The 18,598-nt window shown below is 37.5% G+C and overlaps 1 protein-coding gene across 3 annotated transcripts in view; it reads left to right on the top strand.

The window, feature by feature from the left end:
* The window catches only part of RYR2 (ryanodine receptor 2), a 733,452-nt gene that overhangs the window by 644,155 nt on the left and 70,699 nt on the right, over positions 1 to 18,598 (top strand). For 2 of the 3 annotated variants that reach the window (XM_082721309.1, XM_082721307.1), the window contains 4 exons: positions 9,614 to 9,713; positions 11,540 to 11,619; positions 14,230 to 14,306; positions 15,101 to 15,174. In XM_082721309.1, the coding sequence (XP_082577435.1) occupies positions 9,614 to 9,713; positions 11,540 to 11,619; positions 14,230 to 14,306; positions 15,101 to 15,174 (331 nt within the window). Of the gene's footprint in view, positions 1 to 9,613; positions 9,714 to 11,539; positions 11,620 to 14,229; positions 14,307 to 15,100; positions 15,175 to 17,015; positions 17,034 to 18,598 lie in introns of all 3 variants that reach the window. The other variant, XM_082721308.1, reaches the window with a different exon arrangement.

Below are 18,598 nucleotides of genomic sequence, written 5' to 3'. Positions count from 1 at the left end.
GGGCAAAACCTTCACACAGTAGTGTGAAGCCTGGCAATTAATCTCAAGAAGGAGACTAGAAACCAGCAAGTATAACCATCCCCCATGAAACAGAATTTTGAAGTTTCTTATGATTGCTACTTGCGGGCATAACACCGTAGACGAGAGAGGGGAATTTGTACTTCTTAACCAGATATTTTACTGAATTGCCATGTGATTTGGGACTATGACTTACTATGTATGCCTAATTTGTGTAGCATGCTACTTTCCACAAACTATTTGATCTGTGAGTAAGCAATGGAAATTGAAACCAAGTTGAGAAACTGAGATGTGCAGGTGCTCGCCTGTGAAGATACTCTTGTCTGAGGTTGACTCTGTGATACCAACAAAGCCGCCGAAAATTTGACCAGACAACTGGATTATTACTTTCTCTATAAATTGAGTAACATACCAGACATTTTAGTTGAAGTGTCTGGTTGTTTAGTATCATTTAGAGATAGTCTCATAGTGGAATTTTTCATCTAAGGTAAAATAGATCTGAGAGGCTATCTGACAGTTTCAAGAATTCTTAAATTATGTTAAAGAAATTTCGGGATAACATAAAGCATGTGATAATTGAATTTTATTCCCATAACTGACTGATTATTAATAGTTGCTGTACTTTCTGCTTAAATTCTTTATCTGTAAGTATTCAGTGACAATTAAAGGGGCATTTTTAAAAAGGGGCATTTTTTAAAAAGGGGCATTATAAGATCCTTGAGGGAAGAAACAAAGCTTAAGGAACATGAAACACAGGATGTGGGGACTAAAATGCTGAGTATTTGCTAGCTCTTTTCTTATTTCCCTCACATCTATGTTTTACTGATGGGATTCTGCTAAAACTTGCAAAGAGATTTAATGTGATAATTTAATTCCCTGCTTCATCAATAATATATGTCAATGTTATCTACAACTATTTATTTAAAAACCTTATTGCTTATTTAGTTACGTATATATAACTTTTTTAGATTTGGGACTACATCAATACTAAAACTACAAAAAGGACTGTTAAATCTTATAAAGAGGCTAGGAGTAACTGAAAGGGAAGAAATATCTTAGCAGTAACTCAAAATGTTCATTGTACTACAGTTGAGTGCATTGCTCAGCTTTGAATTTTTATAAGCCAAAGCAAAGAATAAGAACAACAAATTGGTAATGTTGCAAGTCAAAAAACTTCACTTTTCTGAGCAGCGTGGGTTTTTCTCACTTAAATTCACAAAGAGATTTGGTACCAGAACAAACCACATTTTTAAACTATGATTTTTGCAAAATACGCACAAACATTCCCCAGTGAGTGTGTGGCATTAAATGCTAATTCTATGGAAGCATTTCTGTGGACTATGATGGTACTATAATATAGATTTATTTCTTAATAAAAACCAAAATTAATAACAGTGGAGCTTAAATAAACCAGAGGAATGGGGTACTGACTTGCCTTCTAGACCATCTTTCTCAAATATTAGGCAAGTTGCATCATCCTTTGGCAAATGCCCAATTTCTAATTCACAGAGGAGTTCTCTGCTGCGTCCCTGAGGTCTTGTTATTCTGTACTGTTGATTAAAGAGAATAACTTGTGTCTTAAATACTAAATATGCCTATGGCAGTGTTGACATTCTGTAATAAAAGACTTAGGAAACCAACTTATATTCTGTCCCAGATGGGCCTCAGGCATAAGTGAAATGACATCATACCTGCTAAAGTATTCAGACCAATACCAGCTCGTATTCCAAAATATGCATCACCAAATATGGAAGAATCGATTTGGGCCCCAGTGCGTTAAGGTCTGAGGTTATATAGCTCTACCCAATGACAAAACCACCTTTGTCTGGCCCTTCCAGTGGTCCAGTTTTGAACAGAACTCTATTCCTCGGCAATGCTGCGGCAACGAATTTGCTGTAAGATGTACTGTCTCCAGCAGCTGTGTAATTTGATCTTTGAATGGGTTTATTTAGTTCTGTTCATGGGAGCAAAGCAATTTAAAGGAGAAGGGCTCCCTGAATCTTACCAAAGACAACCAGTTTATATAAAAATAAATAAAAGATACAGCTTTGAATATAGAACATTGAAGCAATGATTCCTTTTATCAGGTACACTTAATAGTTACTTAGTTTCTCTTACAGAAACACTGTGGTATCCAAAATTGGGTGGAAAGTGCTGAGTTGTTATGCTACTGTTGAATGGTAGAGGGGGAGGGAGAAGGAATTTTGATGACCACTGTTCTCATACCTCTTGCCGAAAGCTGCTAACTGCATTCTTATATACTGAAATTATCAGCCTCAAGTAATACCCTCATGTCTTAGCCCAGGTTCCTTAGAAAATAGAGCTAAGAGATTCTGTGCTAACACTTTATTGGGGTTTAGGCGCTGATACAATCCCGGAAGAGTAAGAGTGACGGGGAAAAAGAGAGCAGGTTAGGAGGGAGAGCAAATACAAGGTGGTGCGTTCTTGAGCTGACCGTGCCTGTTCAACCTCGTGTCAGATGGCCCTAGAAAAACCACATGTATGCATCCGGGAACAGCGCCTCCTAGGGAAGAAGGATGAGCACTGGTTCTGTCCCACCTCTCTGGTCAGAGGGACTTAGTTCCTGTTGTTAAGCAGATTTTCCATGCACCTCCTGGGGAAACCAAAGGCAGCTTGGGTCCAGCCTACCCAGAGTTCAGGTACTGCAGTCTCTGCATGTGGGGCCTCCTAAGTGGGTGGTAGAGATGATAGGAGCCAACTTTTATAACCCTACTCTGAGAAAGGCAAGTTGCCAAGTGTTGGAGAGAAAGGGCATGTCGGGTGTGATGGAGTCCTGGTCTTGGCATGAGGAAAATTCCCAGAAAGCACAGTCCCCTAGATCATGTATGGTAATTCATGCATATTGGCTGCATGCACATAAATAGCAAACTGTATAGAACATACACTTGAACATCTAGTTATGCATTTCTCAGGCACATGAGAGTAGAACATTGTATACTATTATTTAAAAAATAATCTCGGGCGCCTGGGTGACTCAGTGGGTTAAGCCTCTGCCTTCAGCTCAGGTCGTGATCTCAGGGTCCTTGGATCAAGCCCCACATCAGGCTCTCTGCTCAGTGGGGATCCTGCTTCCCCCACCCCTTTTTGCCTGCCTCTCTGTCTACTTGTGATCTCTGTCAAATAAATAAATAAAATCTTTAAAAAAATAAAATAATCTCAGTTGACAATAATTCGTCCCATAATGCTTGACTGCATTATATGTATATCAGATGGGATACAGCAGAATCATTCAGAGCATAGATGTTTGAACGAACCACCTATGTTTGAATCCCAGCTCCACCACCTACCTGTGCGACCTCAAGCCTCAATTTTCCTATTTATAAAATGGAGCTAATAATTATAGTATATATTTCATATGGTGAAGATTAGATTAGTTAATATGTATAATACACTCAGAGCATTGGCTGTCTATAACAAGCTCTCTAGGTATTTACTATTATTATTACTTTTAATCAATTTTACCTTCCTACTAAAATCAAGCCAGCAAATTCCTTAGGAAAACTTTCACGAGAGAGTGAACACAGAACTACACAGGGCAAGAGACCTGGGCTCTCATTTGGGTGCTGACTAGGTGGCCTTGAGTGGGTCACATTTAAATTATTCTGTGCCTTGGTTTTTTTCTTCTTTGAACTAAAAGCTTTGACCTGGATGTTCTTAGGGGTCATGCTCGCCTTTACAAGTGTCTAATTCGCTGTTCACGAGTAAGTTCTTTTTATTTTTCAGGGCAATTTCTTAATGCTCCTAAATGCATAAATATTAATAGAAGCATGGACATTTTGGGTATTTTTTTCTTCCAATCTTTTGTGGAAGAGTGAAAAGGGAAATAAACTTCATTTTATTTACACTAGTAGAGTCACAATAAAAATGCTTTGTAGACACTAGCCTAGCTTCTGTAGATACATATGTATCTCTACCTTTTCATAGTTTGGTGTTTAAAGTATTACACAATTATACATGATACAGTAAGATATAGAAGGAAAAATGTTGAGGGATGAGGGGGGTTTGGGGACACCAACTGGAGCCTTCCAAGAATGAAACCAGTGCCTTAGACTCTTGCTAATTAGTGGGGATTTGTCAGCACTACCGATCCCAAGCTTTCTAGGAGTGAGCATCAAGTCACACAAATTTCAGTTTGCTCTGTCAGTGAAATAAACACAGTCTTCTTGTTTGGAAGATACAGAAATTCCTGAGGATCTCTGTGAGGAGGACAACGTGTCCTATAGCCTGTTGTAGTTCAGTAGAGGTAATAATTGAGAATTTCTTGATAAAGTCCAGATATCCAGGTGACATCTGAGGATGGCTGAGCAGAGGATAAGTACCAGGAATCTAGAAGAATGAAAACACTATGTTCCCATAAGACAGTCTCCAGAAAACTCCCTCTCTGAGCCGAGCCGGAAATTGGCGGGAATTGGAGACTGTATGGAGTACTTAAAGAGCTCACGCAGCTGTTTCTTGAGGGTCGCTCTGCGGTAGGACCAGTAATCGTGTGTGAAAACGTAAAATTTTAAACACTGAAACAGCTAGTATTGAGAGAACTCAAAATCCACATAATGACTTGTCATGATCCGCTCTATGGTAAAATTTATTCTAACTTCTTTTTTTTTCCATAAATTATTCCAACATTTTGGCACCTTCCTGATCCAACTATACCTTCATACCTTCATATTAGTAGAGGTCATCAACCTTATTGTTCTTATTCTTCTGTTGGGCTATGCTAGTAGCATTTTCTTTCTGTATTCAAGGCAGTGTTCAGTGTTTTTAAGACTTAAACAAACAAATAGGTAAATGAAAGCTGTTCTAAATCACCTTTGTGCTCAGAATAAACCCCATTCCTTCCGATGATAACTTGGTCTAACTTTGCTAATTTGATACCTTCTGATTTGATAGTTGCTCATTTTCCCTCTCCTACTTTATAGCTTGTTTGCGAAGCTTTTCGTGATAGAGTATAAATTTAGTCAACAGAACCCTGAAATAGAAAATCATTTGAACGCAGCTAGGTTTTATTGTTTCAGCATAGTGCTAATTAGTCTAAATATGGTGAATCCAAGGGAAACAGTATGTTAACAAGTGTGGAAGTATAAATGATGAATAAGTAAGCCAAAGTCAAACTACACAGTACATCCAAACTTGAGCCTCCAGCACATTAACTGAACTGCACTTTTCTGCATTAGAATTTTTGTCCTCTCCGATTGTCTATTAGTTAAACTTCAGGACTGAACCAAAGTTTGCTTTGGGTAAAAATGTATTTCCTTTCTTCCCTCCCTCCCTTCTTCTCTCTCTCTTTCTTTCTTTCTTGTTTTTTTGTGGGTTTTTGTTGTTGTTGTTGTTGTTGTTAAAGAACAAGAACTAGAAACTATGCCTATCCTATTGAAAAATAGAAGTCTGGGAGATTATACTATTCAGTATTCAGCAACAAAGACAATGGGTAATCAAGATACAGAGAGTAAACTAATTGAGCTTTAAAAGTGAACAATTTGAGAACTATTGTTCACATGTGTATAATTCTTGACTCTGACCATGTACCAAAAACAAACTAGATGTTTCTCACTTTAGTAGCTTTGTAGCTCTTCAAATGAAAAGATAACATTTGTAATTTCAGATTCATTGTACATACTACATGATATCACATTATTTAGTTCTGTTATTCATTCATCAAGTTTTCTTGGACACCAGTTTTGTGCAAGGAACTTTACTGGATATATACTTGTGGTTAAAACAAGCAAACAAAACCTCTGAAGACACTGTCCTCATGGTGACTTACTTGTAGAAAACTCTGTATACATTAATTTAATCTTCAAAAAAATTTATGAATTTGAGGGACCATCTATTTTTAAACAAAGTTATAATCTTAAAAGTTTTCCTAGCACTCCTGGTCCGTTCTTTATGAATGTGACCAATCTACAGTATCAGAAACTAGAATACCAAACAAAATTAATTGAAATGGACAATATGTCTCTTATCTATATTTTTGTTTTCCCTTAGTCTGACCAAATTATTAGTACCATTTCACTGCCATTCGCTTTTGTCCTCCTAGCTATCCAATCAAATCTCCTACATTTCCATTTTCTTTCTTAAAATGTCGAGACTCAACATTACCTTGTAGGTAATGACTACATTTAAGATGCCAAATCAGAAGGATGTTTAAGATCGACTTACTAAGAAATTATGGAAAGTATTTTAAAAAGAGTCCGGTTGCTGGAGATTTCTGTTCACTTACAGGTAGCTTCCACACGCAGCAGAAGAGAAAAACATTATGAAAACCTTTTCAGCAGTTGCTGAAGGCTTGGAAACTCAAGGGAAAGCAGCAAACCCACTGGGCTCATGCGGTGTTGAGCACAGAGTGAGCTGTGAGGCACCAGCTGCCCCAAACGCCCATGTCACTGAGGAGGGTCCAACAGAAACAGGGTACAAGTTTTGCTGTCAAAAAAGCTGCTCTTGTTTAAAATATCATTCATCTCCATTGTAGGGATAAACTATTTTCTCCATCAAGGATGGGCAATTGTATATATATATATTTTTTAATTTCAGTATTTTTTCTCATACAAAACAAATTGTTGAAGAACTGATTTTTTTTTTTCTTCAGGTCTTCTACTGCCTTGCTGCCCCTCCCCCCATCCAATGCTAAACATGAGGCACCCTGGGGAAAAAAAATGAAAGAATATTAGCAATTTGATTACTAACTTCACTCATACTAAAAGCAGTCATGATGTGTATACCTCCTATTCAATGTCTGGAATTTGATCCTAGGTCTGATTTATTACCACCACTGACCTCGAAAAGACTTGTAACAGTCTTATAAGGAAAACAGCTGATCTTCCCTGGTTGTTCTTGGTGATCAGAACTTTTCGCCTAAGAGAAAATTGAAATTGTGGAGCTCCTTCCCCCACCCCAACCTTTTTTGTAACCTTAGAGTCATTGAAAGACTGAACTTCAAGTAGAGGTATAATGTTTATTTAAGACCCTTTGGCACTTTAGGTAGAATCTGGGATGGGGCAGAAACCCTGCTTTAAAATGCTTTAAAAAGGTCCTTCCAAAGTGCTATTTCCCCAGGTAAAATACTTTAAAAATATCTCTCTTCAGTTTTCTTAGAAAAGCTAATCTGCAGTAAATTGGAAATTAAAGAATTTTCTTTCTTTCCACATAATTTATCATTTTATTGTCTGTAAACTTTCTGGTTTAGCTTTCAAGGTTTTATTTTATTACAATGTGATAAAATCTCCAATAGCGAGATTGAATTGCATGCCCAGAAGCACTTCTCCAAGGACAAAATACCAGAAAGAAATAATATTAAATATCTTCTGAGGAGAAAGCTTCCAACTCAGTATGACGAAGAAGAAATTCAACCAAGAGTTCGACCTGATCCCTCTTTATGAAGTATGGGGTTCCTGCTTCTAGATCAGTTATCTTTTTTAGCTCGATATTTTTTTTCAGACGAATCCCATCATCTCCCCTGAAGTATTTATTATAATTGAAATTCAGATGCTGTGTGAGAAAAATGAGGGTGATCTTTGCCCAGGGAGTTTATTTTTTAAAGGAGGCAATTTGACACCCTGTCTTTCAATCTTCCTGACATTCACCCATCAGGCATGATTTCAGTTACCGAAGAGGATAGTGGGGTCTAGAATGTTCTGTGCAAGTTGTTCTAGCAGATCTCTGAGCTGGCCCACCTACTTTTGAAGCACAAATGGCAAAGGGCTTGTGGTCTGTTTGTTTTTTGCCTCACGAGTATATGGCATGCTGCTATCTGTCTTCTTCTCTGGGTTTCCCGAGGACTATCTTCATATGTTCTATTGGGTCAAAAGAAGAATCAGTCTTTCCAACTCCCTTGCCTCTTCAGTTGATGAAAATGAGAGGGTGGTTCCTTAGCCAATAGTTTTTTTTTTTTTTTTTCTTTTAATCTCTGTCTTCCTGAAAACGTTTTCCACGAGAGGAATTTGGTTATGAAGTGGAAGTGCCGAGTTCCTTTGTAGCTCTGGCCACGGGAGGAAAGTGAAAGATTGTTGGGTCTAAAAGGAGGGATCAAATGTTGCTGACCAGTTCGAAAGCACACCTGAAGAGCAGGCGAAAGGGTCTTCTTTTAGTTTTTCTGAAACTGTGTTGTAATGACAGTATGGTTTTGTGTGTCCGTGTGGTTTTGTTTTCGTTTTGTTCTTGACGCTGCAGGAAGAGGTTTAAACATGAAGGCAAACCTTTTAGATGTTAGCATGGCTACAACAAAGCAAAGCTGCCTTTTTTTTTTCTTTTCTCTGCTTCCATTTAGACCTATCACATAATTTAAGAAAAAAAAAATAAAACTTTAACCACAGGAGCTCTAACTATAGTGTGAAAAAAAACCCTGATCAATTTTGTTTTCGCAGCACGATATTATCAAAGATTTAAGAAACAAATTTGCCAGCCTCGGCGAGAACTCTCTGGTAACAGCATAAATGTCTGTGTTGGTTGCTTTTGATTTGAAGGTTTCTTTTTTCATTTGTTTGAGCCCATTTCTTCCCCCTCCCCCTTTTAGTTTACTTTCTTTTTCATATTCTGTAACTAGCAAGCCTTCATTTTTTAAACCTCTTCCATCTTCCTGTGTCTATTTTCCGTACTTTGGATGGAAAGTTTATGGCAGCAAAGCTGTCCCTCTGGCTCCTTCTGCTGCCGCTCTTCCTGCTCTTAGGTCATATATGTTTTGGCCGTTGTGTTTATGGACATGATACTAATTGACTGTTTCATGTCCCATTGACTAAGCTTCTCTACCACGCCATTTGATGGACTCGCTGTCCTAGGGCTCTATGCAACTTTCATTTTGCAACTTGTACTGCTTAGTTCCGTCTCAATTCTCCAGTGAACTGGATAGCTCAAGTGAATGATCCTACCAGTCTTGAATTTGCTGTGCCTTTATATTTTATTTTTATTTTCTTCTTTATGTTTTCAGTGGTAGTTTAAGTGGAAAAGAACAAACCCCAGCCATTTGCACGGGCAGCCCCATGCAGTATCGTTTGTTACCACCCGAGAATACAAAATATAAAGGCACATTGCTTCTTTTATTCTTGGGGGGTGACTGGGCAGATCTGTGTCATGAGTCCACTACTTCGTTGAAGCCTACCTTTTGATTCATATCAGCTTTCAATTTTGCTTAAACTCCAACACGTCTCTGTGAATGTTTTCCTGTCATTTAGTGATACCTTGCAACTCGAGCCATTTGCTGAGCAGTATCAAGTTATGGCCATGGCATGGGAGATGATTGAAACGTAACAAACTCATGCACAAACGTATAATTCAGAAAGTGCAAGTTTCAATGACGAAATACAGTACTTCGAAACTGTGATACAGGCTTTGGACTAATCAAACAATTACAATTGAGAAAATCCATCCTGATAAGCCAGTACCAAAAGCATATCAAGAAAAATATAAAGGGCAAAAACCAAGAGTTGAATATTGTTAACATCTGTTGAATAACATTGTTGGTGTTGAAATGGTCCATAATGTTGTCATAGAGCCCATACATGAAGAGATGACTAAAAATATGGTTTATAGAAAGCTGCCGTGCTTAATGACAGCCACAACATAAACGGTTGGGATTTGTGTTCAGGAAAAAGAAATGGAAAAGCAAAAGCTACTCTACCAACAAGCCAGGCTCCACGACCGCGGGGCAGCTGAGATGGTGCTACAGACCATCAGCGCCAGCAAAGGTGAGGCTTGATGCTCTCCTCAGACTTCTTTCTTCCCTGGGAACGCCCTGATTTAAATTCTGCTGATTTAGTTAGTCCCTGAATTTCTTGTTCATCATGAGGTCAGGTGCCTTTGGAAATGCAGGCTCTCGTTAGCCCAGTCCAACATTTTTCCCCCCCTTCAGAGTCAAAGATTTATTTCTGTTCTTTTGGGTTTGGAAATTATAGCTTGACCCAAGCCTGACAAACCATGTAAATCAGGGATGGATGAATGTTTTTTGTGAGAGGCCAGATAGTAAATGTGTTTGGCTTTGCTGGCCATGGGTCTCTGTCACAACCCTTCAACGTTGCCATGGTAGCAGGGGAGCCGCTACAGACAGTATGTAAACAAACTGTGTGGCTGAGTTCCAATAAAACTTTATTTACAAAAATGTATGACAGGCTGGACTTGACCTTGTAGTCCGTAATTTTCAGACCCTTGATGTAAAAGTTTAGACTTTTTAAGTGATCCCTTTTAAACAACTAAAATACTATTGTATTTTTCAGTGCCAGCCAAGATCATTTTTCTTACATTAGCAGTATCTTCTTTGTGAAATATTTTTCCTATAATTTGCAGTGGGGCAGAGAAATGACAGTTACACATTCTGTTATTAAGCACCCCTCTCCCAGATTTCTAAGATATTTTTATCTCTATTATTGTTTCTATTTCTATTTTTTCTATATTCTCAGGTAAGCAGAGGTGAATAATGTAAAAATAAAATATATTCAATGATATATAATGTAACTTGTTAGATTTAAAATTTTGTCATTATTGGGATACCTTTCTAGCTCAGTCAGAAGAGCATGCAACTCTTGATCTCAGGATCATGAGTTCGAGCCCCATGTTGGGTGTAGAAATTACTAAAATAAATACATAAATAAGTAGACTTAAAATTTTGTCATTATTATTTGAATGACTTAAAATTGTGACCAGTCATCCTAATAAAGCAATACTATAAACATTGTAAGATAAAGGTGCTGAAAGAAAAATGATAAAAGTTATTTAAATGTAATATTGAGTGGAGAGGGAGAGAAATTTTCTTGAAATCTTCGGTAGCTCTTATTCAAGTATTATTTTAATATACATGATTAGTTTTGAATCTTTTTTTTTTTTATAAAAGTTTTTTTTTTTTTAAGACTTTATTTATTTATTTGACAGAGATCACAAGTAGGCAGAGAGGCAGGCAGAGAGAGAGAGAGAGGAGGAAGCAGGCTCCTGCTGAGCAGACAGTCCGATGCGGGACTCGATCCCAGGACCCCGAGATCATGACCTGAGCCGAAGGCAGCGGCTTAACCCACTGAGCCACCCAGGCGCCCAGTTTTGAATCTTTATAGCTTTAGATGTCAGTATTTCAGAATCAGTGTTTTTGAGGGGGTATAGCTCAGGGGCAGAGCATTTGACTGCAGAATCAATTGTTGCTTTTTTTTTTTTTTTTTTAGAAGATTTTATTAGATAGTATGCTCACAAGCGAGAGGGAGGGGCAGAGGGAAAAGGAGAGAAAGAATCTGAAGCAGACCCTTGTACCAGGCATCGAGTCCCATCTCACAACCCTGAGATCATGATCTGAGCTGAAATCAAAAGTTGGATTTTTAACCAACTGAGCCACCCAGGCACCCCTCTTCTTCTTCTTCTTCTTCTTCTTTTTTTTTTTTCCTTAATGTTCTCATATAGTTTCAATTCCTAGATACATTACACAGAATTTAGTAAGAATATTGGCAAAATATGCATTATTACTCTTGAAATGTTTTTTGGTAAGTCAGTCTGTCTTCCATCATTATGCAGGAATGCTATTTTTTATATTTTTCAGGGGATACGGGACCAATGGTAGCTGCGACTTTGAAACTTGGAATTGCTATCTTAAATGGGGGCAACTCCACAGTGCAGCAGGTAATGTCTTTAAGCCGTCCCCGTAATGTAGTCTTTGTACAGATGGACCATATTGCCATCACTTTGTTTTAGTCCCTGTTTCAGCCCTCCTGGAAGAACTATCAGTTGGAAAATTTTTCATTTTCTGTGTAAAAAAAAAAAAAAAGCCTTTATGTGGTGGCCATCTCGCCCCAGGACTCAAACATCTAGGTCGCATGCTGCCATATGGGGCACGAACACTCTTGAGGAATCTGAAGTCCTATCAGATGTGTCATCCTGTGAAATTTGCATTTCATGTGACTCAGCGTAAAATGGTTTGCTTTAATAGTGGAGAAAAGTGAATGTTCTTAGCTCAGGAGCCTAGTTTGGCAGCATCTCTCTCATATTTTTCTGTATTGCCTTCTGTATGAGAAAGAACAGTTTATGAACATGCAGCTGATAACTGTTGCGTCTTGGTAAGTTTTGGCGAGGCAGGGAAAGGGCCACCCTGAGGGAAGGAAAGGAAGTCTAATGAAAACCTTGGGATATTTGACTTCAGGTTGCTGTGAGCCCCAGAAACACGACAGTGGACAAAGCCCTGAGTATGTTCCTAGAAGATCTTTGATTCTAAGAAATACAGAATTTTTGAAGCTTGCCTTTGGGTTGGTGAAGATTTGGACTAGGTTAAGTTAGCAACCGAGAATAGCTGAAAAACTCTTTACATTTTTCTTAAATTGCATGCCTCTTTTTCTGTAAATAAAATTGTGACATTTGTAGACTGGAGGGGTACATACGTCTAATCTAAGCCAGGGTGCCTGACTTTTGCTTTTTAATGCCTCTGATGGTTTAGTGAAGCATCTGGACTCCTCTTGGTGTCATGTTTTTAAATTGCAAAGGGAAATCGCACAGGTTTACAAAAGAAACCACACCTAGTCAAATGTTGTTATTCATATATTATGAACAGGTTTTTTGAAAAAGTAATTTGTGTTCCTTTATGAACTTGTTAAATGAAAGATCTAGTGCTTGGTCTAATTATTGAGAAGAAATGATTAGCCTAAGTATTTTTAAGTCACTTCAACAATGACTGTGATGTGATATGAAGATCTCTGAAATTTCTACTGGTGACAATATCAGAGTCTGTGTTTGTTGCTTCTATTAGTAGTCAAAAGGAATGCTAAGTTTCCGTTAGAACTAAGCGAAGATAATGATGTCTTTTTTTCCCACCCAATTTACAGATGTCCTTTTTTGCTTTCCATAGCAAATGACTATATGACTCAAATTAAAGGAAAACTGAAGAAAGCCCACCTTCTCTCTATAATATTTAGCACAAAATAATTTCCCTTTATGTTTTACTTCAAAAGTCCTAAATTAGGTAGCAGATAGATTCAGAAATCCTTGGAGCTAAATGGACCCATGAGAGATCATGTAATACAGGAACTTGTCTATACAGGCTTTTCTTTTTTCTGTAAACCTTCAGATACATATCCTACTAACTCCCTTTAACTCTGAGCCATATTCCTTATTTTAAACTTCCCGTGATTAGTAAGTGATTCATGTTTTATTAGACCAGGAACTTACCACACTCCCCTCAAAATGGCCAGGTGTTTGTGTATATTGTGGAATGTACATATTTGTGTGTATGTGTGTATACATGTGAGATGTGTATATGTGTGTATGTGTATATATGTGTTTATATGTGTTGCATGTGTGTATGTACATTACGTGTGTATGTGTGTGTGTACTATTTGTGTGTGCTTACATATACAACTTCTACATATTTAGTACCTTATATTACCTTTCACTCAAATTTCTAGAAACCAAATTACTACCAAAATGCTGACCATTTTAGCTCAGCCCTACTTTAGACAGCACTGATAACAGGAATTATTCACCTCCATTCAAGATTTGGAGAAAAGCAGTATCTTTCTTTTCTTCAAACCTTTGGTGTGCCTTCTGTCATTTTATCATCTTGTATGTGCTTCTCGTTTGAAACTTCCAACACATTGTCATCCACATTCAAGGCAGCTGTTTCACTGTAATATGTAATAACAAGCTAAGAAGGTAGAGCTATGCTCTGCTTTTGCATTTTTTACTTTTGTGTTTAATCAAAATTTTAACCACAGAATCTGGACATCATTCTGACAACAGAGAAGAAAAATGTAATTGTCAAAACGATTACTACCATTCCTTAGGTTTAGAGACCATGATGATGGAAACTACATTTCTGTCTATGACATTAGCATACGGTTGCCAACATTACCCGGGTTTAAGGACCTCACTTTTGTGTGGAAATCTAGGACTAGCATCTGGGTGGGCCTTCTTCCTAATAAGCTTGAACTAAAAATCTGAATCTTCACATACTTAAAGAGTGACTAGAAGAGAGTTACGAGTGTTATTTTTCCCTGGACAATCATGGTGCTCATGATGTTTATGCTCCTTATTCCAAGCCAACCCTTTTATTGACATTGAAATCTACAGCCATTGTGCCTTGACACACTCGTCTCTATTTCTTGTTAAAGTTGTGGTCATATTTGTATGCACTGAATGTTTTACATCTTTATTCCAGCATAGAGAGCATGTTTTTGTTGTTTCTTATTCAACATAGAATAAGACTTGTGTTCAGTAGCCCTGTGGTTTCTATATTTACTGTAGAAAATGCTTGACTACCTCAAGGAGAAAAAGGATGTGGGCTTCTTTCAGAGTCTGGCTGGCCTGATGCAGTCCTGTAGGTAAGCACATACCTCCCTTGTTTTGGTTCTACTCGGTGGGTTGTATCTTTCAAAGTTTTTGTTTTACTTTGCTGACACTAATGATACAGAGAATATTTTTTAATGATTAAGTACACACTAAAGTGGGACAATAGAGGATGTCATATTTTCTTATTGTTAGCTGTTAGTAATGTCTTAATTATTAACTTACTCAGTGTTAATGATGTCTTATAATAGTCTATCCTGTGATTAAATAGGGACCTTAGGGAATTAATGTGTATTCTGCATACTTGAAAATGAGCAGGCTATGAATGTTAAAACAGGAAAAGGAAGATTCTGATGAGTTTTATTTGGGAGCTTGTAGACCATTTCTCATTTTCCCTAAATAAATGATCCCTAACCGACTAATTTATGATAATCATTTTCTATTTTTTACAGTATTTAAAATCATTCAGACAGCATTTGACAAAGGAATCTGACAGATACTTAATGTAATAAGCTATTCTAGCTGGAAAAACATGATTATTATAATTATATTTCAGTGTGCCTGTTAACTTTGTAATGTACACCCGAAGTTCAAACCCCATTAATGCCTTATGTTCGCCTTTCACACGGATCATTTCAGTGCAGACCCTGGGGAGAAACTGGGCTGCCACTAGGAAAGTATGGTTGGTAGACATTGAATTGGGGCATGTCTTCACTGTATGTTAATATTTGGTTTGCGTTTCATGATAGGTGATTTGTAGACACTTGCTCTCCTGAAGATACAAGGTTTTCTATTAGTCCTCTCAGTGTCTTTCTCCCTGTTATTGTAGTGTCCTCGACCTAAATGCATTTGAGAGACAAAACAAAGCTGAAGGACTTGGAATGGTGACCGAAGAAGGATCAGGTATTGATCACTTAAATTAAAAGGATCACCTGCCCCCCCTTTCCTGAAATGAGTCAATTACCAATTACCTTTTGAGTACAGAGAGATACAAGGTTATTTTTAAATGGCCCAAATGCTTCTGTGATTCATTTAAAAGTTCATAATTACACACTCACTCAGGTCACCCAAAACTCAACCTTCCCTGTTAGCCATTAACTCCTTTTTGTTCCAGACCTACTATAAGTCACCTTTCCCCTAGTTGGGTAGTAGATCAAGATCCCTTATTAGAGAATTATCTGTAAAATTATAAAGCAGATGGGTGAACCACATTAGAGAATGTTTGACTTCTTGTGGCTAATCTGGCAAATTGAAACTCTCAGATTCATTCTTCTGTCTTCTTAAAATAGGGGTAGTTTGAGAGACCCTTCCATTAACCATTATTCTGACGGTCTCCTCCCTTTTAGCACAGATATCTCATACATCCATATGTCTTTGCAAAAAGTCCAAATTTGATGAAAAAAATTAAGAGTCGTTTTTAATGTTTAAATAATCGATCACTTAATTTACATGTGCACCAGTAGAATGGCTCACATAATCTTAGAGTTTTTCTCTAACAGATGTGTGTTTAAACTAGAAAATTTAACACATTTAAAGCAGAAATAACTATTGCTGCACTTGCGTTTCAGTATTTATTAAGAAAAATAATCTTCAGTATTTTTTTTTTTGTCTTGATTTGCTTTTATTCTTTTGTGTTTGACTTTTTTCAGTTGATTTAGTTTCAGTGAGGCCCTGTGTGTTTATCTGTTTTCATTTGCTTGGTCTTGTTTGGAGTGGTCATCTTATCAATGTATTAGTTTTGGAACATTGGATCTTCAATAAAACTAATCTTGTTTCAAAAAATAAATTTTCTCCCACCCGCCTTTTGCAGTCTGCTTACCTTCCTGAAATATTTTCAAATTAACTAATCTCTCTAATTATTTCTGTATATTTTTATTCTTATAATAGGTAAAAGAATTAGCTGCATGTTTCTTACTATTCTTTAAAAATTTTCATTTATGTGTATTGTAATGCTGCTACTACTAATGCCACTTTGTTTTCTGCTTGACATATGAATGTATAGATTCAATCATCAACTATCAGTCCTACCGCTACCTAATTGTGTTAGTTAACTTTAAGAAAAATTGCCAGCAGCCCTCTAAACTTACTTAAATTTTCCGAAATGACTATCCAGCCAAATCTCTTCATTATTAAGGGTTGTGTCAACAGTTATATAACACCCAGCCTGAGGGCCCCATCTTGAGAACTCAGAGTCCTTACAAATCTCAGAGCCCATTACCTGCCTGCCTCTGGGGTCTCCAGGAAGCCCTGGGCATTTTCCTTTAGCTGTAAAATGCCTGAAAATGAATGAATTCTCTCTCCAAAGTCTGACTTCCCTGTCTTGGAATTAGAAATCAATTTCATTTTTCCCTACAGTTATTACTTAATGTTCCAGAGGCAGTCCCATTAATCATTCTTCATCATTGTTCATATCGGCTCCCACGCGGAAACAGTGGCCCCCCACAGGCTTAGCTTACCGGGTCTCCTGTCCTTTGTCAGTCAGATACGGATTGGAATAACATTCCTGAGTCCTAAATCAGAAATCACTTGGTGAGAATTCTGACGTGAGAATTAGTCACATCTCTCAATATGAAATTGATTTGATTGGTTTATTCTTTTCAACACACAAAATTGCCCAAACCGATTAACACTTTTTCTATTTTACTTCCTTACAAACAGCAAGACAAAAACCAACATTTCAACTTCTTTTTTTTTTCCCATTTCCTTTTCTTTCAACTATAAATGTACTTTCTTCCCTTCCTCAGTCATCACACATGAGCGTGGTAATTATTACAAATGATCTGCCTTTTCTTTATTTGCTCCTTCATTTGTCTTTAGCTTTGTGTATAGTCTTGACAGTGACAGTTTTTTGTGCATTTTTTCCTTTTATAGATTGTTTAACGAATAGATTATTTCATTTCCATCATTATGCATCCTTTTATTTTAAAACCCATACATCAAGCTTTCCTTATTTTTTTTCTTTCCATGAGGATGTGCAGTTATTAACATATTAGACATGGAGGGGCAAGAAGCATTTCAGTTACATTTTTTGGATTTGTTTTGTTCCATGTCTTTCATTTTGAAGAAAATTCTGGTGGACCCAATGTTTGCAATCGTTGTCTAAAGGAATGAATCATAGATGTGTAGTCTCCCTGTGGCGTTTCTGTCTTGGACATACTGTGGCTTTATGGCTGCACCAGTGGGTGCATGGGAAAATCAGTGGTTATCGGGGTGGTGGGGGGCTGTGACTGGCTGAGTCTCCTCTTGGCCACGAGGCTCTGCCAGTTGCTTTCCAAATATTGAGAGATCTGCAGTTTTTACTCTATTCCCTTGAAAACATCACACGTTAAAGACCTTCTTAACATAAAAACTTTTTCATCCTTGGGACTGAATTCGAAGAGCAGTAGAAACAGTTGCAAACTAATGTAGTAACACAGATAGTAGTTTCTAAAAGATGTGATATCCTATGGTAATAAACAAGGGGTGAGATTTCTGAAAAGTACCTAGTACATCAGCAAGGCTTTAGAGATCAAATCGTGCTCTCTGAATACTCAGTCTTGCTTTTATCAAGAGGCCGATTGAGAAAACAATGGTAATTCAGTCGTTCTATGAATAATATACTACTTTCCAAATTGAGAACACTTAGAGCAACTCTGCCTTTTGGCACATTTTTAAAAAATTTCTGTGACATGTCCATTCTTTTGTTTAAGGTCTACAGAAGTTAAGAAAAGTTTATACCCTCATAGGGGAAGGAAAATCGATCATTCCTCCCAGAATCCATAGAGAAGGTTGAAAAAAATCTCAATCTGTTTGAGGCCCAAACACTGTAAACTCAGCATGGAGAAAAATAATCTGACACTCTAACTTTTCTCCAACCTAACCAGCTGTCTCTATTAGGCCAGATCTCTTCCTGATGATGAGAAAATAACCATAAATTGCATAGCCTTGGAAAATATTTAATTTACATGTACCTTTTTGATACCTACAACCACCAGTGAGATCTTGTCCCCGTTTTATAGATAAGGACGCTGAATGGTGGGAAGGGTACAAGGCTTGTCTAGTCTCACACAGTGAAATGGCAGGGTAAAGACTGAACTGCAGACCTTCAGCCTCCCACGGTTACCAGTTTCATGAGACAGTCCCTTCCTCTACCTTTTACCTCCCGGGGGCTTATTTTGTACTTACCATATTGGTTAGGTGGTATTTTTTGCTTTTACTTATTGCTCATTCCTCCCTTCAAAGACACTAATCTACTGCCAATTTTTGCACTTAATGTTGAAGTTGTAAAATCACTTTGGAACTTTGTATGGTTAAACGTGATACTCCTAATTTTATATTGAGATACCCT

The sequence above is a fragment of the Mustela nivalis genome, assembly GCF_964662115.1.
Source record: "Mustela nivalis genome assembly, chromosome: 2".
NCBI classification, from domain to species: Eukaryota; Metazoa; Chordata; class Mammalia; order Carnivora; family Mustelidae; genus Mustela; species Mustela nivalis.
This window is presented reverse-complemented; position numbering and strand designations above follow the sequence as displayed.